The 23,938-nt window shown below is 32.5% G+C and overlaps 1 protein-coding gene across 1 annotated transcript in view; it reads right to left on the reverse strand.

Annotated features, from left to right (window-relative positions):
* Positions 1–1,766: 1,766 nt before the first annotated feature.
* LOC143045616 (uncharacterized) overlaps positions 1,767–23,938 on the reverse strand; it is a 36,692-nt gene continuing 14,520 nt past the window's right edge. The window contains exons 9-24 of the mRNA XM_076218235.1: positions 22,414–22,560; positions 19,561–19,669; positions 19,028–19,263; positions 17,123–17,362; positions 13,212–13,671; positions 12,828–13,000; positions 11,784–12,011; positions 11,074–11,244; positions 10,554–10,714; positions 8,313–9,081; positions 7,725–7,857; positions 6,683–6,924; positions 5,760–5,934; positions 3,976–5,196; positions 3,160–3,242; positions 1,767–2,533 (exon numbers count right to left, since the gene is read on the reverse strand). Of these exons, the coding sequence (XP_076074350.1) occupies positions 2,249–2,533; positions 3,160–3,242; positions 3,976–5,196; positions 5,760–5,934; positions 6,683–6,924; positions 7,725–7,857; positions 8,313–9,081; positions 10,554–10,714; positions 11,074–11,244; positions 11,784–12,011; positions 12,828–13,000; positions 13,212–13,671; positions 17,123–17,362; positions 19,028–19,263; positions 19,561–19,669; positions 22,414–22,560 (4,833 nt within the window). The 3' untranslated portion in view covers positions 1,767–2,248. The remainder of the gene's footprint in view (positions 2,534–3,159; positions 3,243–3,975; positions 5,197–5,759; positions 5,935–6,682; positions 6,925–7,724; positions 7,858–8,312; positions 9,082–10,553; positions 10,715–11,073; positions 11,245–11,783; positions 12,012–12,827; positions 13,001–13,211; positions 13,672–17,122; positions 17,363–19,027; positions 19,264–19,560; positions 19,670–22,413; positions 22,561–23,938) is intronic.

A 23,938-nucleotide genomic window follows, 5' to 3' on the forward strand; every position in this document is an offset into this window, starting at 1 on the left:
AAATGGGTCTTGTTGAAGCTGATAGCCATATTTCGGTGTAGTGTCCACCACCACAAATACCTTAAATTTATTTTGACAATATTACGAAATTTATTAAAACTGCATACCGTTCTAACAAACTAAATTAGATAAATAATAACCAATCTACCAATTAGCCAAATCAGTTCAGACTAAGGTACGTTGTATCGATTAACCAATATGTTATGCATCTAACGTCTATTTGAGTCTTTCCTAATTTTGACTATAAAGATACCAAAATGCCATATGATTTGACAAAGGATATGTTACTACTGAGAAACAAAACACCGACAAAAAGAAAGCTGAAATCGTAACGTCTGTCATTAATATTTAGTAGTCAAGCTGTGTCAATTTAAAAAAAAATTAAATACGAAGAGTAATTAATAGTATTGGTAGTATCCTTATTGTTGACTTGAATATAGGCAATGCAATCATTTGCTGAAATGTGGGTTATTGTGTAAAATGAATATTGCTATAAAAACAGTAAAAATACTTAACTCCGAGGAAAACTCAAAAGGGTAATTCCCTAATCAAATGGCAAAATAAAAAGCTCAAACACATCCAACGAATGGATAACAACTGTCATATTCCTGAATTGATACAGGCATTTTCTTATGTAGAAAATAGTGGTTTTATAGCTAGCTAAACCTCTCACGTGTATGACAGTCGCTTCAAATTTCATTATATTGTCAACTATGTGTGAACAAACCAAACAAACATTAGAGGCTTTTTGTAATAGATAAAAATGTCAAAAATAGGGATACAGCAGTCAACATTGTATTATAACCTTAATCACAACAAAAACAAACAAATTTACACAATTGTAAATTGTCCAGCTGCTGTGAAATCAACAAAAGTTTCAAGAAAAATAAAATAAAATAGTAATTGCTAGTATCGATGTGTAGACTGCATGCTAGAAGAATTGATGCCAAAGAACAAGAATTTGTCAATAGTAAAAGGATCCCCCACTCTCACTATCCTTTTATGTTCGGTGGACCGAGAAATTAGGATTAAAACTCTAATTGTTATAATTGTGAATACAAAATAAATGTCCTATTATTCACAATAAAAAATCAATCCAGTAATATCTTCTTTTTTTATAACATGGTTTTCAAAGGGTTTTTTGCGTGGAAATTGGGAAAAGTAATCTACAAACTGAATAAAAGTCTTTCCTTCAGTTTATGAGTTATTAGACCTTTTACGAGTAACGCGTATTAAATTATAAGCCTTGTACCTTTTGATGCCTTTTATTTGTGTATTTTTCTGTCCTGTATGTTCTCCCATTTGTTTGTATTGTAGTCCTGTCATGTAATGTTGTTATTTTAATGCTAAATTTAACATTGCCAAAAAAAGCGGGAGGTTTGGCTAGCCACAACACCATGTTAAACCCACCATTTTTCTTGAAATGTCCTGTACCAAGTTAGGAAGATGGCCATTGTTATTTTATAGTTCGTTTCTCTGTGTGCATTTAAGTGTTGTGTTTCTGTTGTGTCGTTTTTCTCGTCTTATATTTGATGTGTTTCGATCAGTTTAAGTTTGTAACCCGGATTTGTTTTGTCCTCAATCAATTTATGAATTTCGAACAGCGGTATACTATGGTTGCCTTTATCTATAGAAATAATGTGTTTAATCCTTATAATCTCACCTGCAATAGTTTCTGTTTTCAATAAGAACTTCCGTGGTACTTTCATTCATGTATATCGTACATGAATATATAAAAGTTCAATCGATAAAAAGAAAAACAGATTTGATTTATTTAATAAAGGTGAAAATTACTGAACAACATTCAATCAAAGTATACAATCAAAGGAAAACTGAAATTATTATTTATAGGTAAACTTTGTAGGACTACTAATCTCGTGAGGGAATTTTGCAAATAAAGTTTTATAATTAGCATTTTCTAAAAAAAATTATATTAATTAGAAAAGATAAGAAAAACTATCGGTGAAAATACAAGTAGAAATTTCCCAAATACTATGTATGATGTTAAGTTCTGAGCATAGAACTCGGTTCTTGCAGTTTTCAGAAAAAATTATCATCACTGATCAAGTGTATTGTCATTTTATGAATAACATTTGAATTACATATTCCCTTTTGATAGCTAATTGTTTTGACGTATTTAAGCAGTTTTTAGAAATGGTAGTAAAAAAGAAATATACAGTAACTGAAAAAATACAATTCTGTGACTTAAAAAATATAAAAAAACTTATAAACTTTGAAGTAGCATATACTAAAAGTTAATTCCAATATCGCGCGGTGTTGCTGTATTATCCCTCGAAGATGCATCTGGTGTTAGTGAATCCCTGTTGCCAAAACCCATGTAATCACGAGGAGTAGTTTGTATGCCTTCCTTTTCAAAATCAATTTCATCATAGTCAGAAACATAAGTCATAGCATTAATGCCCTTATCTTGCGATGTTCTTCGGCTAGTATCATATGGTAAAAATATATTCTGTCTAGATAACGCCATTGAACTCTTGCCACAGGCGATTTTTGAAGACATATTGTTCTTGCTCTGAAAAAAGATATGATGATTATAATATCAAGCATTTTTATTGCTTGAAAAGCAAAATAAACGTACTTAGTTTTCTCGTTTGAATTATTTTACATTGTCATTTCGGGACCTTTTATAGCTGACTATGCGGTATGGGCGTTGCTCATTATTGAAGGCCGTACGGTGACCTATAGTTTTTAATTTCTGTATCATTTTGGTCTCTTGTGGACAATTGTCTCATTGGCAATCATACCACATCCTCTTTTGTATGTATCATACTGATTTCTACTTGTAAACGACATTCAATTAGTTGATGACTGCACTAAAACATAATAACAAAATTGAGAATGGAAACGGGAATGTGTCAAAGAGAAAAGAACTTGACAAAAAAGCAGAAAAAAAGCCGAAGTCAACATATTGGTTTTCAACTTAAGTAGAGCGGAGTCATTTAGCTGGCCCCTTAAAAATATAGACTCGTTCAGCAAATAATTCACAAGAATCCGAGACATACAAACGAACCAAAATTTCAACAAAAAAAAACATGAAACTAACAAAGGTCAGAGGTTAGCCTTGGCAAAAAATCTGTTCTTAAATTTGATAATTGTGTTTTACAATTGACTTCACTCAGTTATTTATTATCAATGTACCTCTTCTTGAAGATTTAATGTTATCACATCTCTCATCAGTTTCAATACATTTTGAGTATCAACAGTGTTTTCATGACTGGATTCTGAAAAGAAAAAAACAAACAACCAAGTATTAAACTAGACAAAAAGACAAACCATTCAAAATTTGTATAGTTTCTTTTAACAATTTTCACTCATATAAGGCTGAAGATGTAAAAGAAAAATATTTAAAAGAAGGTCTAATATGTTTTTGGCTGATCGGATTATTAATTAAAATGTAATAGTCAATAGGCAAACGAAACTCTTAATTTACCAAGTTATATCTGTTTCACAGATGACGACGATTATGTTCCAACTGTTTTATTCCAATCCAGTCCTCTGTGACCTCGACTGTGATCGATGAACTTGCATTAGCAACACAAAGGGTGCCAAATATGGCACAGGATATTTTTATATTTTCGGAGCTCCTGAGATACTTTATGGTGTTTTGTGGATAACTATTGCACAGTCTTTATTTTTCTATGAAGTGTTTTGTTGATTGCTGTTAATCTTTGAGTAGTGATATTTTGTATTGTAATAGCATTGTCAATACTATTTTGATTTATGAGTTCACTATCATTAGGTTCCCTCCGGCTCTCTTTTATAAGCAATAGAATATAATAAAACAATGCAATATGTAAAAAAGAATCATTGTTGGTCGGTTTTATAAAAGAAAGTTAAATTAGAAAACAAGATGTGTTATTAGTTAGAAAAATCTGTCTAGATTAGTCTCAAAATGATTCAAACAATATCATTTCTTACTTTTAATTTTATAAATTGTTAATGACATATTCATACCTTCTTTTCTTTCATTCTTGCTGTCTGTGCGTTTAATGTGGATTCCAACTAAACCAAACATATCTTTGATACTGTTCTTCATCACATTCAGTATTCCTATTGGTTCTGGTTGCTGTAGCTGTACCTGTCGGACATGCGATATACTGTCATTCAGAACTGCAGCAAATATCGTCAACAAAGTGAAGATAACAAAGAAGGCATAAACAAAGAAATAGACTTCTGCAAAATTTGGAGCCGCCCTTATCATGGAGTCGAGACTATTCCGTCCAATAAGAGTATTTGTTAAACTTCCAAAAGTTACAAAAATATTTCTGTATTCATAAACAGCAGGACCAAATAGCAAATACCCCAAAACAGCAAATGCCCCAAGACCAATAAAAACTAAGACAGAAAACTGAAAGATTGCACGTCCACCATGACGTAAAGTATCTGCAAGGGCAGTCATTCGTTTGTTGTATTCAAGCGCACTCATTACTCTTAATGTTGAAATGAAAACGAGAAATCCCAGTATTATACTGAAGACATAATCCCAGATAACAATATGTTGAAAGTTGATAAATACATCTTTATTATTATAATATTGATTCAGCGCCTTCTTCGTGTAAACGAACTTTCCAACCCATACCACTATTCCAGAGTATCCGAAAATACAAATAAATGCATCTATAACATTCCAGAACCCTTTCCAAAATGAACATTTTTGGTTTTTCATATTAGTTATAAGAAGTTTTGTTCGATAAAGTAGTATTACAATGAACAGAAAATAAAATAAAACAGAAAAAAGACCAGTTGCGTCAGTCAGAAATGACGGTCGGAAACATTGTGTATCTACCCAGTTTGTCCCATGTCCTGTTTCTAAAAACTCTGCCAAAAATATGGAATAGCACAAAAGGTTTACGTTAGCATTGTAAAGTGTAAACTCTACAAAAACTGCTCTTGTCAGTCTATCGATCCAAAAATGTTCAACTAACTCATCAACAATGGCCAAAGTAGTAGCTTTTGTGTTGTGAAGGTTCTGAATGTAACCACCCCCACTGTAGGTATTGTAATGACCAACAATTGGAATGCCCCAGATATCCTTAGCTTCTGTGTACGTCCAGGCATCTGCTGTCAGTGATTTTGAACAACCAACACAGTATTCAGATTTGTCTTCTTTGCTGGTATCGAATTTAGCACCGCAGAAATGTCCGGTTACTATGTCGACAGGAACGTCACACTTTTCTGAAAATTAGGAAAATGAACTAATTTTAAATTACGACGAGCTTTTCGATTTAAACCATATATACTGGGACTAATAAACTAACAATGCCATATATCTATACATTAACTAGTATATGTAAAGATATGTATAATTTTCTCTCACTATATTGTCCACAGTTTTTGGTGTTTCGATAGTTTTACATAAAACACTTCATATAAACAAGCATTTGTATTTGATCTTTCTATAAAACCGAAGGCTTTTCTTTTTTTTCTTTTATTCTATTAAAATTTCTGAAAGATATCTTGATGTGAAATAAATTATTTAGTGAACTTTGATCTCTTTTCGTACGTTTTTCATTCCTTTCAAAAAAGTTTGATTTCAGACAATGTTGTCTGACTATAATATTATGCTAACTGAATGAAATGTTTAACAAAGTAAAGTGGTAAAATGACTTTATTATTTACTTCTGTCTATAGAATAGTTATGATAGGCTTACAATGGTATTGTAGAAGTAAATAATTTTTCAGAGAAAACTATTCTTTTGAATGAAAATACGCTAAAGTAGGCGTTTTTTTTTACATACCCTTCTTTACTCTCGCTTGACGCATTCTAACAAGACCAATTTTAGCATTTGTTAAGTCATCCATTAGAAATTTATCTCGAATACTGATGGATTGTCCATTATAATTTGCTGTTGGAAAGAGCACTGGAACAAAAACTTTTCTAGTCCATGACAAAAACTGTCTGGCTGATGTTACCTAGGTTGAAATAATTGTACATTTAGTTTCTCAAGAAAACGCTTGCTTGATTTAATAAAAGAAAAATTTTCTTAACATGAGTTTGAACAAAACAAGGTATTCACAATAATATTTGCTGATGAATTTGGACTCAATTATCAAATACCTTTATAGATTGTAATAGATTTTTCAAGTGTGTCAGGAAATTTACAAATCATTCAGCAAGTGAAGCTGAATGCCTTGATAGACACAAATGTGTCTTTTAGTCAACTTTTGTCCTTATAGACAACCTTTGTCCTAATAGACAAACTCTCATCCTAATATACACAAACTCTTATCCTAATAGACATATTCATCTATCTTGGCATCCGGTGGAATCCTATTTGGTTCCTATTTGGAACGAGAAAGGTGACACTTATGACGCAGTACATGTGCATCCGAGTTCAAGTTTAAGTTTCAGTTCATTAGGATTGAATTTGCTCAATAGTTAGCTTGCTGTGGTTTTTTTTTTAATTAGTGTGTATCCTTTATGTTTTTTTTTATTTGTCAATGTTTGTTTTTCTTTTATGATTAATGGTTTCTACCATGTCATTTCCTACTTTCTTTTGTTGTTCATATAAACAAACTACGTTTGTGTTTCCAAATGTGTCCGTATGAATCTATGTTTAACAAGGCGATAAACTATGCTATAAGTTTGATAAACGTAAAAGGCTCCTCCGTGATGTTACTATTCAGAAATGCTGAGATGAGAACATTAAAACCAACTTGCCTTTGAAAACCCACATTTTACTTTGTCGGAAGTATACAGTTGATTGGAGATGTGTGTCTTCACATTAAATGCTCTTTGGTCTCTGTTTACATAACTTATACTGAACAATATAGCGGCAAATATTATATGGATAACAAATTTCAAAAAAGCGTCTTTGGCGGTTTTTTCTTTTTTCAGTTGCTGCTTTCTTTCTTCCATTCTTTGCTCAGAGACGGAGTTAGATAAAATTGCCATTTTGAAATCTAAAATAAAAAAAATGTAATTTTGAATGGCTGTTAGAAGTAACTATTTCGGTCGAAAGAATAGAAGTGGCATATTATGGATTAAACTGTTTTAAAGAAAAAAAATAAAGATGTCCCTAATATATTTAAAAAGCGTCATGTTTATACGTCTATTTCCTTTGAACCTACAAGTCGATAGTTTGTATCTAGTAAACGAAATCAAGATAATCCTTTTAATTTGAAATGAACTGAATTATTAAGTTGAGTATGAAAAATTAGTTTTGGAAATAACAACATTTATTCTAGGTGACAATGAAAACTTTTACCTATAACATATCTGCCAGTCGATTCCATAGTTTAGTTGGGGATGATACCGGAATTCCTTTACTAGTAATAGACTTCTCTGATAATACTTATGTTAATTGATGTGGATGCAATCATTATGATTGAACAGCATCAAGAGATACCATGATCATTTTACAAAGCTCCGTTCATTTGGCACCTTTTAAGGGGTCGAGAAAAAATGACTTTTGTTCACCAATCAACATTGCCGACATGGCTAAAATAGAACAAAGGGAACTCAGTTTTTTTTCGTTCTGCTGATACCCATTATAGATATTTACCTCGGACTGGGCTAAATCGTCAATGTACTCATTATAAATGGTTCACCTACATGATATATCAAAATGTCTAATTTTACTTAATGATATTTTGGAGCTGAATCATTGTTTTGGTCGTTCCACCTTTGTTTTGTGGTTGTGGTAACCTGTAAAATTTAACATTCAAATGAATTTAGATCATAAAAAACTAGCAAGACTAACCTTTCAGTGTTTCTGTTCTTAGTCCAGCATTGTCGTGCGAGTACTGTCTAACCGATTCAAGGTCGACATGAAGTTCCTGGTCATCTTTCTGATTCCTCAGTATAAGTGCCAATAGAAAAGCCAACAAAAACACCTTAAATATAACGAATGACGAAAACATTGCAGCCACGACATATCTGTAAATGGTTTGCCAATTATAACAAGATTTAGCATAATAAATGTAGATATACATTAATTGAGACAGGAAACATTTTAACATTTATTAAATACAGTCAATGCCCGTATAAAATTGCATTGCAAGGAATTTTAATTTGCATCGTTTGCACATTAAAAAAATTATCTATCTTTACACTGGGTGTTATTTTTTTTTAATTAAAAGCATTTCAGTTTAACGTCTCAGATGTCCATGTACATTCAAATTTGACAATACGACACAAGACAGAAATAATGGACGAGGCTCCTATTTCTCCTGGTTTCTTAACATAGGTCAAATTTCATATTTTGAGATAATGTAAGATTATTCAATTTATGTTGTGTCAAGTCTGAGACATCTAGGACAAGGAAATATATATAGATTAATAAACAAACCTTAACTGGGTCGACGATTAAGATCGATTCTACAAACGATAAAATAAAAGTTGTCAACCATTCTTCAGACTTCGATTTACCCCATTCCATACTGTACAAAATCAAGAAGAATGAAGATGCAGCACATACAATAAATATTAACAACCATGCAACATTTCTCATCCACGTTGGAAATTTAGCCTGCTCTCGACAGACAATACTGCCTCTTCTCCCCTTACCGGAACGTCGACGTAACTTTTGCATCGTTTTCAGTTTATCGACATACGATATATGAGACTGATTTTCCTCCTGATTGATGGCCGCCAGCTTTGGAGTAATTGGTTGAATAGTTGGTTCTTTCTGTACTTGTCGCTGATGTCGGCGCGTATTTCGGAATAGATATGTGAACAAGAATATAGGTGGTACAGTAATTACAGCACCTATTATAGATATATATAAAGTCTTAAAAGAAAACGACAGACTTCCAAGACGTACAGTATCGGCCACCACTACCGTCTCTGCTTCCGTTTGAAAGAACATAGCATTTGATATCATAGCGAGTAACAGCAATGCCAACAGACAAGACAGCCGCTGAACACGACTAAACGCACTGTATGGAGGCCTCAGTATCAACGATAACCAAAGATGGTTTTCCGTTACATTAATTCTTGTTGTATGAGAAAAAGCAGACTCAAATCCCGAATTGATGTCATTTAAAACAGGAATGATGCGTTCAATCATTCCATCTTCAATATCAGTTGCAAACCATCGATCACACTGAAATATATATCTGAAATCCAAATTGGTAGATTGGTTTAAAGAGAAATCAATGTAAGATACACGTACTTTCATTTGATTTTAAGCATACAATTTTTTTCTATAAAATCTAAGATGCATTGGAATGTAATGATTTGACGTCTATACAGAGGCATCATTGAAAATGTAGTACAAAATGGAGGATCATGTGATCATTACAATCAAAACAAAAATTCAGATAAACTAAGTATATTGTTTTATTAAAATTTGCTGCAATAAAACTTTTAATAAGTTTAAATAAGTCTTGAAAGTATTTCACTCAAGCTCGGATTCCTTGTTCGGGTTTGGCAATACAATTGCCCCTTTTCTGAAATATCAGTTTTCAAAGATTGAATAAGTTTTGGATTTTCAGATTCGAGTTTTAGTTTCGAGCATGAAGTTAAAGATGTTATTTGTCGAATTGCGTATTTGATATGGAATGTTTGTCATTTAGGGTATCCCCAGCCCATCAGTTCAAAACTTTAATACTGGCATGTCGGGATGTATAAGTACCCGGCCACGTCCCCTTATATTTTTGTCCATCTGATGAGTTAAGCCTTTTCAACTGATTTTTATAGTTCGTTCTTATGTTGTACTGTTATGCCACTGTCCCAGGTTAGGGGGAGGGTTGGGATCAGGCTAACACATTATTTATGTATGTGCCTGTCCAAAGTCAGGAGCCTGTATATTCAGTGGTTGTCGTTTGTTTATGTGTTACATATTTGTTTTTTGTTCATTTTTTGACATAAATAAGGCCGTTGGTTTTCTCGTTTGAATTGTTTTACATTGTCTTCTCGGGGCCTTTTATAGCTGACTATGCGGTATGGGCTTTGTTCATTGTTGAAGGCCGTACGGTGACCTATAGTTGTTAATGTCTGTGTCATTTTGGTCTTTTGTGGATAGTTGTCTCATTGGCAATCATACCACATCTTCTTTTTTATATGAAAATACGGATTTACTAGTTTTATTGAACTTTGACGTTATAAAAGTTAATACTGTGGCTTCATTATTATTCGTTGGATACCAATATTCGTAGATTTCGTGGGTACAGATAAACCACTAAATTCAATGTTCAACGAATGAAGAATTTCCTAAAGGTTTGTATACAGACTTCAGTAAAACCACGAAATTAAATAACCACGAAAATTGGTACCCACGAAAATTAATGAATCCACAGTTAATCATTTTAAATAAGAAATGTATATCTCACATGCATAGCTTGGAGTCCCTGTCCGGATGAAGCAATACGTTTGGTCATATCAGCTTTTCAAAATGACATTATTTGTCGCTATGCGCGTCTGGTGTAGTGCGTTTTGTACCGTTTGTTTTTATTGACCTGAATTATTATCTTTACTAGATTTCAAAATCCAATCTTTTGAAAATAAGTCAACATAGTAAATGCATTAGCTCTTACAGTTGTAAAACAAAAAGATAAACAAAAATTGATAAACTGCATGCAGTTCTTACTTCTCATTTGTATGCAGATCTGTAATGACTACTCTGTGTAAGTACCAGGACTGAAGTTTCCCCTCACCACTATTATCATGCCATATACGCAGATATACGAGATCTCCCAAAGGTTCGGGAGTCGCAAGAATGAAGTTGTTTGTGCTGTTTGTTATATGTTTCTGTACGAAAAATAAAGTAACATTGTACTAAAAAGTGATTGTACTGAAAAATATAAATCTGTACTTTTTTTTGGTTTGGTTTTGTTAGACAGATAAGACTTTTAATTACAGGAAAACTGATAGTTCAACTTTTTGAGAATCAAATTCCATCAGAAATGCTATTCTTAAAGTTTGATAAATAAACATGGAAGATCAACGTTTTTTTTTATATATATATATTTGAATACTAATATATGTCGCCAAAAAAATTTGAGACTATGAATTTTGAGATTATTTGAATTTAAAAACAGTAACATAGCACAGAAAGCGGTAACGTCCAATAACTCCGTTTTCATCGTTTATAATGATGATTATATCACCTTTGTAATACCGTCACTAAGAGATCGAACACCAGAATCAGCATCTGTACCACCTAGTATAAAACTGACATTTGATGAGGTAGCTGACCCTGCTCGCAGCCCTGTTTGTACAGATATCATGTAGAAGTGGGTATCAAAGAAGTCGTTGTCCAATAAAAATGTAGGTAAACACTAAAATTAAACAGGTTTCATATCATGTAAGAATAAATCAAGTGATAGCAATAGAAAAAAAAATGAGAACGTTTGAAATATTCAATAGACTTGAAAATTTGCGGCATTAGTTTCAAACGCGACAGTAATTAAAAGGAAAATACAATTAGCAATATAATAACAATTGTTCTCTAGAGTAAACGAATTTTGTGCAGATAATGTTGTCTTAATTCCCTTTTTGAAGATTGTTTTAAAATACATAAATTCTCTCATAATTTGTGTTTAAAATAATAGTGAATCAGCTTTCAATGCTGAAAAGAGCATCAACACACACTTAATCACTTTTGCTATACTTATGATTGTTTGACACTCTATTTGTTTTCGGATTCAAGCCTAAGACAAAGAGAACAAATGTTGAATACTCGTATATGCAAATCAATTCACATTTAGTCCACAAAAGCAAGAAACAAAACATATTTATAGTTTAAACTTCTCAAATAATATTTCAATTTTCCTGTTTAAATAATATTTTAAATTCCCTGTTCTTCCCTATATCTTACCTGACCAGTATCACGGTTATCAAGTCTCCGAAGGATGCAGAAGATAATAAAATACATCACAATGACGGCGATCAGAGTACCATATACCGCAGCATTCGTTATATCAAATTTAGACCATACTGAATGAAAATCTATCATATTTGGAATTGCAAAGGTTGAGGCAAACAGCGTACCAGCACCAGGTGAACACCGGCAAACTGTTTCATTTAAAGATGAAAAGGGCAATACCTGAAACAAGACGTATATATTGAAAACTAGCTCAAACAACATCTGGAAGGGGTACATCCAATATGTAAATAAACTCATCATAGATACCAGAATTAAATTTTGTATTTACGCCAGACGAGCATTTCATCTACATAAGAGTCATCAGTGACACTCGTATCCAAAAAAGTTTAAGAGGCCATATAAAGTACGAAATTGAAGAACATTGATGACCAAAATTCCGTAATGAAAACACAGTCAAATATACTTTAATATACAAATTTAACAATTCGTATCCACACCTATCTGTGGCCACACTTGTTTTATTAAAATATAATCTAGAAAAAAGATAATAAAGAAATTTAAAAAAAACGAGTATGGAACTTTTAGTAATTATAAAGAAACAAAGGTACTAAATCCTTCAAGCACAGTAGAACTTAGCATAATCATTGAAATATACTTTTAGGTCCCTTATGGTCACTTAGCCGTGATATGTTTTCTCTCAATCGATTTATGAATTTCGAACAGCGGTATACTACTGTTGCCTCTATTTAAGGTCAGAGCGTTCCTGATGAAGTGACATCCAGAAATGGCATTTTATGCACGAAATTTAAAAGAATGGTATTTTCATTTTCGAAAAAGTTATATGGTTCAATAATTTGTTTTTACCTCGACTTTTGTAAATTAGTAGTAATAGAATATAGACGATTTATCGTTCAGTAAGTTTGTATGTTTGATTGTTTGAACAACAGACTTTTTTGGACGAATTGCTGAAAGAAGAACAATTTGGTGTATGAGAGTAAGGTGATGTTTATGTAACTATGAAAAAATGATTCATACGGAACATCCACTTGGATCCCATGATTCTGTTTGTTCATCATAAACTCTACATCCGGTGGTTACTATAACAACACTAATATTAGCTGTGGTATGGTCGGGTGGAGTATCGGTGACATTGTCTATACTACGTCGTTTTCTTGACAATAATGTCGCATTTACAGACTGTTCATCCTCTGAAAAACATAATCTTTCTATTCAATATTAATTGTATTATATTTAAAAAAAAAATGGAATTATAATGGTACCTCTCCGTTTAATATGTGTAATTAAGTTTATACCAAAACATTGCTTCTAAATAAAGAAAGAGAGAGCTAAATCATACTAACAATTGTACTTTGAAAATTAATGCATAAAAGACTGCAAAGGTGTGTATACAATAGTTACCTGTAATTGGTTTCAATGCTATGTATACATCTCCACTCTGTAGTTGACCACTAGGTATAAATACTTTGAAGCCATTAGACTCCCAATCAGTAGCTTTAACCACGGATACAAAATCAAATTCAATTTCGGAAGGGATGATTTCGGAACGAGCATACAAGGTAAATAGTTCATCAACTTCTATATTGTCAAAACTGACACCCCCAGGTTTTATATAGGTGATGAATACATCATTCGGATCAGCCATTTGACAGCGGAAGTACATCATGTATGATGATCCACCTTCAACAATTAGTGGTTCATATTCCTTGTAGTAAGATATTCCTTCATTACTAATCGTTATTGAGAGCGGGAAATCTATTGGTTGTTCTTCCTCATCTAAAACTTCAATCTTCATTATTTGACCGTTTACTCCCGTCGCACCATTTGCATGTAAGAAAGGAGATTTTTTAAATACAGCAACCTGAAAATATGAATGGCAACGAATGAGGAGTAGAGACGAAATGCAGCTTATTGAAGTTTAGTTTGTGTGTTTCTTTTTTTAAGGTGGTACCCAACACTTTCACTAAAATTAATTTGGCTCGTTTAATTTTCATAAAATTTTGTCAAAGTATTTATTTTGACACTTTAACAAAAATATAAAAAAAATTAAAAGTTTGAACCAACCGTTTTGTCAGAAAAATTACACTGGTTATATAGCAATTTGACAAACACCAATTCTGATCATTAAGAAGCTTAATATTCCTTTTACAACACAACGTAATAAAACGTCTGGCTGACTTTACAGAGTTATCTCCCTGTAGTGTTAGGTACCACCTTAATTATGAAATACATGTTACCAAGCATTTCAGTAAGAAAGATGTGTCTTTTTTGTTAATTATGAAATACATGTCACCGTGCATTTCAGTAAGAAGGTGAACAGCAAATGTACTATGCTTCAAGGTACATACCAAAAGTAATGTTCATTCATATAGTTTAATGAATCATTTGATATTGACTCATGGTTTTGACTAGTAACATGAATATTGTATATTCAAAAATTATTGCGAGATTTCAATTCATGCACCTTATGCGACCTTGTGAGTTTCGCAATGAAAAGAACGCACATCCTGGTATCCGATTCATATATATTTATTCATAAAAAATATGTTTAATCATTGAAAATTTACATGATGTGAGGCCAAAAAGATTGATTTATCTATAAAAAAAAAACCCAATGCAGTGAAGTTTAGCGTTTGATAGCTCATTGCTAACATTCTGGCGTATCATAAACAAACAACTTGTAACGTCTCATTTCATTGGCCGAAAGATTCAAATCCAACAGCAATGCAGGTGACCGACAATGGAATTCACTATGTTACTACGAACGTAAAAACAATGATTTGTATAGTTTACAAATCTTTGGTCAATAGAATTAAATAAATGTTTTGTTAACTTCAAATAGTGGGGTCGAAATATTATACTGATATTTTGTATTAAGTAATATTCTAAGTTCTTTATGCATGCAGCAACTCAATTATCTTGTACCCGGCATGATGAGAAATATAAGGATAAAATAAAATACATGTGCCGCTTTTATACGGATGAATATATGAACCACTCTTAATTTCTTTCATACTGACGATAGGTTATACTCCTAACAATGTCGTAGTCACTTATAATAAGTATCTCATAATACTGATCCATTACAATAATTAATGATGGGTTGCACTGATATTCCTCTTTTATTATTTTCATGCTATAAAACATACACACTGTAGCTATAAGCGTAACATAACAGAGGAAATTGTCCCCCAAAGATAGAAACAAAATAACTTTAATCGTATCATTTGTGCACCTGAATGAATTAAGTGAAGGCATGTTGTTGTAATAAATTGAAATGTTACATCGGCGAACATAATTTCTTTTGCATGTGTTGAACTAAATAATAAATTGATACTTGTGAGAAATGTCGTAGTTTATAAGGAACAATTCTCGTTTAAATTGTTTTACATTGTCATTTCGGGGCCTTTTATCGCTGACTATGCGGTATGGGCTTTGCTCATTATTGAAAGCCGTACGATGACCTATAGTTGTTAATTTCTGTGTCATTTTGGTCTCTTGTGGAGAGTTGTATCATTGGCAACCATACCACATCTTCTTTTTTAAATATAAATGTACTGTTTTCGATTTTAAATGGATGAACATTTTAATTTTATTTAAGAATTGAATGCTTCTTTTTGTAAATTTATTGGGGTGTAAAAGCGTTGACCGAAGTACATTTTGTATGAAGCGCGGAAGCGCTTCATTCTAAAAATGTACGCACGGTCAACGCTTTTACAACCCTATAAAGTTACAAAAAGAAGCATTCAATACTTATAATTACATTTTTTAGCTATGATAATGAAAACACGAATTTTATATATTTTATCATTTAATTCACCTGTGCACTTTATTGTTGGAGCACGTGTTATCATGAATGAAAAGTTGTATTGAGCAATGCAACTGCTTACGGAATAACACGTGATGTGCAGTTAGCCAATCAGAATAAAATATTATAATGAAACATACATCTAATGTAATTATACTGTAAGAATAGAGCTGCATAACATTGTTGAACTATCAGCTAAAGTATATGTAGTATGTATTCGTATTTAAAATGAAATACAAAACGAAACGTGTATGATAAACTGATAAACAAAATATCAAGAAATTAAGGATGACTAAATGCATGTACAAGAAGAAGCTCACCTTTTTATCAATACATTTAAATGATTTAATGAATAAACACTTTTTTTAAAAAACTGTTTGTTTCTTTTTACATAGATATAGGAAGATGTGGTGTGAGTGCCAATGAGACAACTCTCCATCCAAATAACAATTTATAAAAGTAAACCATTATAGGTCAATGTACGGCCTTCAACACGCAGCCTTGGCTCACACTGAACAACAAGCTATAAAAGGTCCAAAAATTACTAGAGTTAAACCATTCAAACGAGAAAACCAACGGTCCAATATTTACAATATATAATTTACGTTCGTTTTTCAACCGAGAATAGCAAAACCTCATGAAGTATATCGTTGGAGTTTATAAACTACATCTAATCATCCCCTGTGCCATGATTGGCCATCTCCATTTTTTCTTAACAAAGCATGGTTGGTTACATGTTATGAATTTACTTACAATTTCGTGATTTATTTTTCCCTCAAGTAAACGGAATCAGAAAAAAAATCACTATCCTATGTCGAATACCTAAAACTTGGCAAAGAATATGAAAAGTGTTTGTAGTAAAATACGGTTTCATTTTTCAAGAACAACGTTAATTCATCGAGTCCATTGAGTAAAAGAAAAGGCAGGATAAGCAACTTGGGGGGAGTCAATGAAAAAAATATGTGAATTGAGTTTTTTTTATCCTACATTGAATTTTTGATGTCGTCCCTTGATCTAGAGGAGACATTTAAATTGAATATTTAGATGTGAAAAAATGTTAAGATTGTAAAGTTTAAACTTTACTACCAATAGCAGAAAAGTATAAAACTAATGAATTTCACATGCACATTTATAAAAGCTAGAATTGTGATTGGAATCATGTATGCGAATACGACGATGGAAGCTTTAAACGACCTTGACCAGCTACGTGAATATTAATCAGTCCATTCAACGTTATAGTACGTGTGTTGTATTTTCGCAGGTGTGAGGTCGAAGGTTTGAATTGACCAATGAAAACGATCGTTTCTTAGAGAGTTAATCTAATAAAGTTTGTTTGACTGATTATGTCGAACGACCTTTCGCAAAGCTTGGCCGCAATAAGGTGTAACATCCCCCCAACAAAAAAGAAACAAAACAGTAAAGGTAAATTGCACTGAGAGAAATGCTCGATATTTTGCAATTTCATTTGAAGGAATAGATCGTGTTGAATAAGTGGGTTTCATACCTTCAATTGAATATCAGTAGCTGTGACATTTTCTAGTGTTTCATTATTGAAATCAAATAAGAATCCATCTCTTTTAATTACTGTTTTATTCTTGAAGTGCTCAAGGTGGTTCTTTTCCAGACTGACATTAAGATTTTCTTTTCTGATGACTTTTTCAGGCTCTGCAAATGCTACCGTTGATGACGTGATGTTGAAAGCTTCATCCAATGCATTGAAAATGTTCTTATAAATCCTCTTGGCCTGCGAATTAAATTTACAATCCAATAGCAAAGTAAAGTATATCTGCGCCCTCAATATATATCTACATTTGAGACAAAAGCTAATAAAACTTCGGTAATATCTTAATCTTTGTTGTATTTTTTTTATTATAAGAAACGGAAATATTACTTTAAAATTCACTATATTACTGCATAAGAAATAAAAGGCGGACATAATATTTGAAATAATTAGAGGAAGAAAATAATTGTTGAAACAAGAATGTGTCCACAGTACACGGATGCCCCACTCGCACTATCGTTTTCTATGTTAAGTGGACCATGAAATTGGAATAAATTCTTTAATTTGGCATTAAAATTAGAAAGATCATATCATAGGGCACATGTATACTAAGTTTCAAGTTGATTGGACTTCAACTTCATCAAAAACTACCTTGACCAAAAACTTTAACCTGAAGCGGGACAGACGGACGAACGAACGGACGGACGAACGAACAGACAGACGGACGAACGGACGCACAGACCAGAAAACATAATGCCCCTCTACTATCGTAGGTGGGGCATAAAAATGTAATTTCAACGCAGCCTAGTTTTCTCAATTGAATCGGTTCACATTTTTTCTCAGTGTTGACGGCCATACGGTTGCATTAAATTGCTTGTTGCATTAAATTGACCGCGCTGAAGTACGTCCATTATTCATAGTTCATTATTCATTATTCAATAATGAATAATGAAATAGTTCACTATTCAATATTTAAAAATGAATAATGAAATGGTTTATGTTTCATTATTCAAATTGAAACGGTGAATAGTGAAATAAATATAAAAAAATTGACTGTGACACTATAGCTATATCCTGATTCGCAATGACCATAAGAGGATTTACGGAGGACCTAAATGCCACAATATGCGTAAAAATGAGGAAATAGCCAACTTTGGATAATGAAATGGATATTTTGAATAATGGAATGGACTGCTATGCCCCTAATTACAGATATATATTATACCTCAATCGAAAGCTTATCAAGAGAGGAACAAAAGGTACATAGTCAATATGTCCCGCAACGCATATTAGAGGAGTAAAGAAGGACTTAAATATCGAAATACGCCTGAACATTGAGAAATAGCCAATTTTGAATAATGAAATGGATATTTTGAATATTGGAATGGACTGGCAGGACCCTTCAGCCCTTAATTACAGATATATATTATACTTCTATCGAAAGCTTATCAAGAGAGGAACAAAAGGTATTAAATTGCTTATATTCATTTTTAGCCATGGCGTTGTCAGTTTATTGTCGATTTATGAGTTTGACTGTCCCTCTGGTATCTTTCGTCCCTCTTTTATATCCTCTTCATTTGAACTTTGGTGGTTTGTTGCCTCATTGTCAATCATACCGAAGACTCACGGAATGAGTACTTATACTTGTTAATAATTGAACAAATTATAAAAAAAATAAGTATTATTGCCTGTATTTTACCTGTCAAAAAATGCGCGCAATTGTAATCAAAAGCTGCGCGCAAATGTAATGGTAATGCGCGCAAACGTAATGCACCGATCATACCACATCTCCTTTGTTTATACTACCCAAACAACTGCCTTCTCATTAACAGTTGACCACCTCCGGAAAGAAACTTTCATAAAAGAAACCCATGTTTGTTTAAGCCAAATGAATAACTGACAACTTACTATTCTAGCTAATCTGTTCTTGCGTCTCCTTATTTTCGTACGTTTGATATATAGTTTCTCAACAATGTTATCAAACGTCTTATACTTCTTAATAAACTCATCATATTTTTCTGGATGATAATCATAGTATCTCTGCAGTTCCTGCTCCACCATTTCTTTTGTAAGCGTATTATTAATGTCTTCACTGCCTGCTGATTGGTACAGATCAAGATTTTTCGACATAACGCCAATAACTTCTGTAAAAGATAAAAATGCAAATATTTTTTTCATAAAATTATTTAAAGATTCGATTGTACTACCCTCCCTTCTCTCGCCATGGTTAACAGTAAATTTAAAACCAAGTACTGAAAGTGACTGAAAATATAGATGGTAACACTAGAAATGCAAGTATATAATACCGAATGGTAGACCGTATACAGGTTTTATCCTATCTAAAACTGAAGTAACAACTTTCGTTTTAAATGTTTTTAGAATTTTTCTATCTTACTAAGATTAAAAGTCCTCTAGGTATCTGCGTCGTTAGTTTGTCTTACCTGCGTTAGCTTCCAATATGCCATCCAGTTCCATCATGGGAAAAGGCTTCTTTCTAGTATGTTTTCTCACATTCCTCAAAAGCTCTCTACTTGCCGAGAAAACGTTCTCCTGGAACATTTGTTTGAAGTATGCATTTTTTTAATGATAAAAAAATGTGCAAATAAGATACAGATCTAAGATAAGTAAATAAACACTTTCAGTTGATTGTTTACATTGTAAATAGATGATTCAGTATGAAACGAAAGCTCATATCCCAATTTTCGGAACGATGGAACGACTACATAAACACAATAAGATTCGGTCATTAAAAAGATAAAACCAGTACTTTTTATGTTACATTTGCAGTAGCAGATTATATAATAATGCAGTTTTCTTAGATGAAGCTAATTCTTACTTAATTAAAACTAGTCAAAACATTTACTAAATTTTATCATCGGTATAAAGACATCATTCGTAAATATAGCTCAACATGCAGACTTCTAATACGTTCAGGTATTTCACATCCAATTTTTTATGGTAATATTCTTTATAAAGCACAAAGGTGTCAGTATTCACCTCAGAAACTTACAAAACCTTTGAATAGACTTATTAAGAAGGGATATAATTACGATACTGTTGTCAAGTCATTAAAGATTGCATATTTTGGCGTTAATATTGAGTCACTGATAAGGTCTTTGCATCGGAACTAAACACATTTATTCTAAAAACAGTTGTTGGCATGACACGGGTTATGTTCTTCTCATATATGTTATGATGGTATGATACTAAACCCCTAACGGGAAGGATTGTGCCTGATGTTCATATGATGAAATCATAATCTTTCAGTCAATTTAGTTGAAGTCTGGAGCTGGCATGTCAGTTAACTGCTAGTAGTCTGTTGTTCTTTATGTATTATTGTCATTTTGTTTATTTTCTTTGGTTACATCTTCTGACATCAGACTCGGATTTCTCTTGAACTGAATTTTAATGTGCGTATTGTTATACGTTTACTTTACTACATTGGTTAGAGGTATAGGGGGAGGGTTGAGATCTCACAAACATGTTTAACCCCGCCGCATTTTTGCGCCTGTCCCAAGTCAGGAGCCTCTGGCCTTTGTTAGTCTTGTATTATTTTAATTTTAGTTTCTTGTGTACAATTTGGAAATTAGTATGGCGTTCATTATCACTGGACTAGTATATATTTGTTTAGGGGCCAGCTGAAGGACGCCTCCGGGTGCGGGAATTTCTCGCTACATTGAAGACCTGTTGGTGACCCTCTGCTGTTGTTTTTTTATTTGGGCGGGTTGTTGTCTCTTTGACACATTCCCCATTTCCATTCTCAATTTTATCTTGAAGTTTTGAAACGTAAAATGTTCTTTTAAACAGATATATCATGTTAGGAGGGGTATTTGCGAAAAATACAAGTCGAGAGAATGTTAAATTTCACGAGCCGTAAGGCGAGGGAAATTCATTCTCAAGACTGGTATTTTTCGCAAATACCCCTCAAGAACATGCTATATCTGTTTAATTACACCGAATGTTAATGTTTAAAAACGCATTGATGATCGTGACGTTACAAGCGTCCAGTCGGATAGAGTATTTTTTGGCAAATACCACGGCAGAGAGGGTAAAAAAGGCAAATCCTTTTTGGCAAATACCCCGGCGGCGTTAAAAATGAACGACATTCATTTGAAAACAGTAAATTGGTTAAAAATACACTAGCTATCAACCAATCAAAATCCAGGATTCTTACATGAGGTGTAATTAATGAGGCCCCTCATGGGGGGGGGGGGGTCCTAGTAATCACATAATCACCATTTTTTTGCCAATATAATCACATAATCATTAAATATTTGCTTATCTTTAGTAATCAAATAATCATAAACTAAAAATACAGTCCTAGGTAATCAAATAATCATGAAATATTTGGCTTAATAATCAAATAATCATTAAAAAAACGGCCAAGTAATCACATAATCAAAAACCCCATGAGGGCCCTCATTAATCAAGAAATCAAATTGTTTGGTTTTCTCACAAAGACTTATTTTATTCTTCGTATTGCAGATTAAATCCATTAACAATATATTTTCTGTATAAAATTCGGATTGTTTTTTAATTTAGAATAATTCACTGAACTTCATTCTTACTAAATAAAACAATAATGATTTCGAGTCTCTATGTTGCGATCTTAATGTTTATCAAAAATGTATGTAAATGTCAAGGAAAAGAGACATTTGGTAAACATAAACTTTAGACAATAAGACATCGGTTTTCAAAACATTTGCATTATCCACTCCGTCTTTTTTTAATAAACAGCTTTATAAAATCGTTTACGATGTCGCAACCGGATTAGTAGCACCCATTTATCTTGGATTCCCACGTCAAAAACTAGTTGAACTTTGCACAATCGACTTATGTCCGTCCAAAGTCAGGAACCTCTTTAGTGGTTACCTATTGTCAGAATTTTATTTTGAGCTATTTAATGCTGATGATATATCTTTTTAATAAGCTCTGTTATAAGTTAATTTACATTTTTTTTTCTAAATTCTTGGCGATTAACAGCTTGAGACAGTGTAGAAACACCGTCTGTTAACATATCGATGTATTTTTGTTTTGGTGTTGTTTGGTTCATGTCTCGTTGACGTTTTTCTCGATCCTCTTCTGATTCATATTAATTAATAAAATTAATGTTATCACAAGCAATTTAAGTACTATATTACTGTTCCGTACCTTTAAATGAAAAGGGGGCGGGGTGGGGGGGTGGGGGGTTGGGGGGAGGGGGGGGGGGGCTTAAAGGAAAAAGAAAAAAAATTGCACATGCTTTATAATTTTGTTATCCAAAAATATGATAAATACAACAGAAAAGCTCTTACCGAGGCTTCTGCTGTCACTAGACTTGTCTTCTGAATACATTTGTCCAAACTTTTCCCAACTAAAATGATATCAGCCGGAAGGAGTTCAACATTGGATACCCCATCAGGAATTCGATTGAAGATTTCCTGGACAAAATTATCAGTTGTCTACAAAATAAAAAAATGTAAATCTCTGAAATGAATATAGAGTTGTATAGCTTTTTGAAGTTGTTTGTATAGGAATTGTTAACAAAAAGTCATTTATGAAAGGACGTCTAGAAATCGTCTTAATCTGAAGTAATAAAAGTAAAATTACCATTGACCCTGACATTCTTAACCTACATGACACTGTGCATAAAAATTTAGCGGTGTGAATTTGATAAGAATACTAAAGAATAATTCCAGAGATCTGTTAACATCAAAACTAAGTGTCTTTCCTTTTGCAATAGTAATGAAACATTCGACTTCTCTACCCTTTTAACACAAGTATTCATTATTTCAAACTAAAAGTCAAATTGATAGAAATGTTCCTGCTTTGTTTCATAGAAAAAAAGACAAAGTTTATTTCAGTATCTTGTTTTAAGGAATTAAAAATCGTAATTGTAAATAAACAACTCTGGTTAAAAATTTTCTTTGAAACAGATGCTTTATTTTCAAGATGCTTTATTTTTTGATTGACATTATATTTGTTACGTTTAGGGAACATATTTTTCAACAAATAATCGGCACTTGCATTCAAAGAAGTAAATTTGCCCAAGGAAGTGAAACCCATTGGTGGCCTTGGATTGTTTTGTGCTATTGGGGGAAGTTGTTGTCTCCGACACATTTTCCGTTTTTATTCACAATTTTATCTCGACACAGTTTTAGAAACGATTGCTGTTCGTTTAATTTCTTATTCTTATTCATGTCACATCACATTCAGAAAATGTTTGGCAAACTTAATATGTTATTATATATTCTCCACTTTGAGAAATCTGAATGCCAAACTGAATCTACTATGGCCCACATTAATGACACAGTCTTTATCTATAAATATAGAATTATAAATAATTTCATAAATTTATTAATTAACATTTTAATAATGTTTCTTTTTGTTTAACTAGTCATGTTGTGTGTGCATGAAGAAATATCACACACACAAGCTATTAATTTGCACTATAATTACACCAACAAGAAGGCGTTAAAATAAAATTTCATCTAAAAGTTAACCATTATCGGTCAAAGTACGACCTTCAACACGGAGCCTTGGCTCACATCGAACAACAAGCTATAAAATGGCCCCAAAAAGGCTCTGTGTAAAATCATTCAAATGGGAAAACCCACGATCTAATATAAATAAGAAACGAGAAACACTTATGAACTTATGAACCACACCAACAAACTACAACTAATGAACATTATATTCCCGACTTAGGACAGGTGCAAACAAGTTCACAAATTTAAACTTTTTAAAGGTACCAACCTTCACCCTTATCTGAAACAATAGTGTAACATCCCAATAAACAAAGACACAATATATAATATCAGTTGAAATGACTTACCTCAA

This window comes from Mytilus galloprovincialis, chromosome 9 (genome assembly GCF_965363235.1).
Source record: "Mytilus galloprovincialis chromosome 9, xbMytGall1.hap1.1, whole genome shotgun sequence".
Classification (NCBI taxonomy): Eukaryota; Metazoa; Mollusca; class Bivalvia; order Mytilida; family Mytilidae; genus Mytilus; species Mytilus galloprovincialis.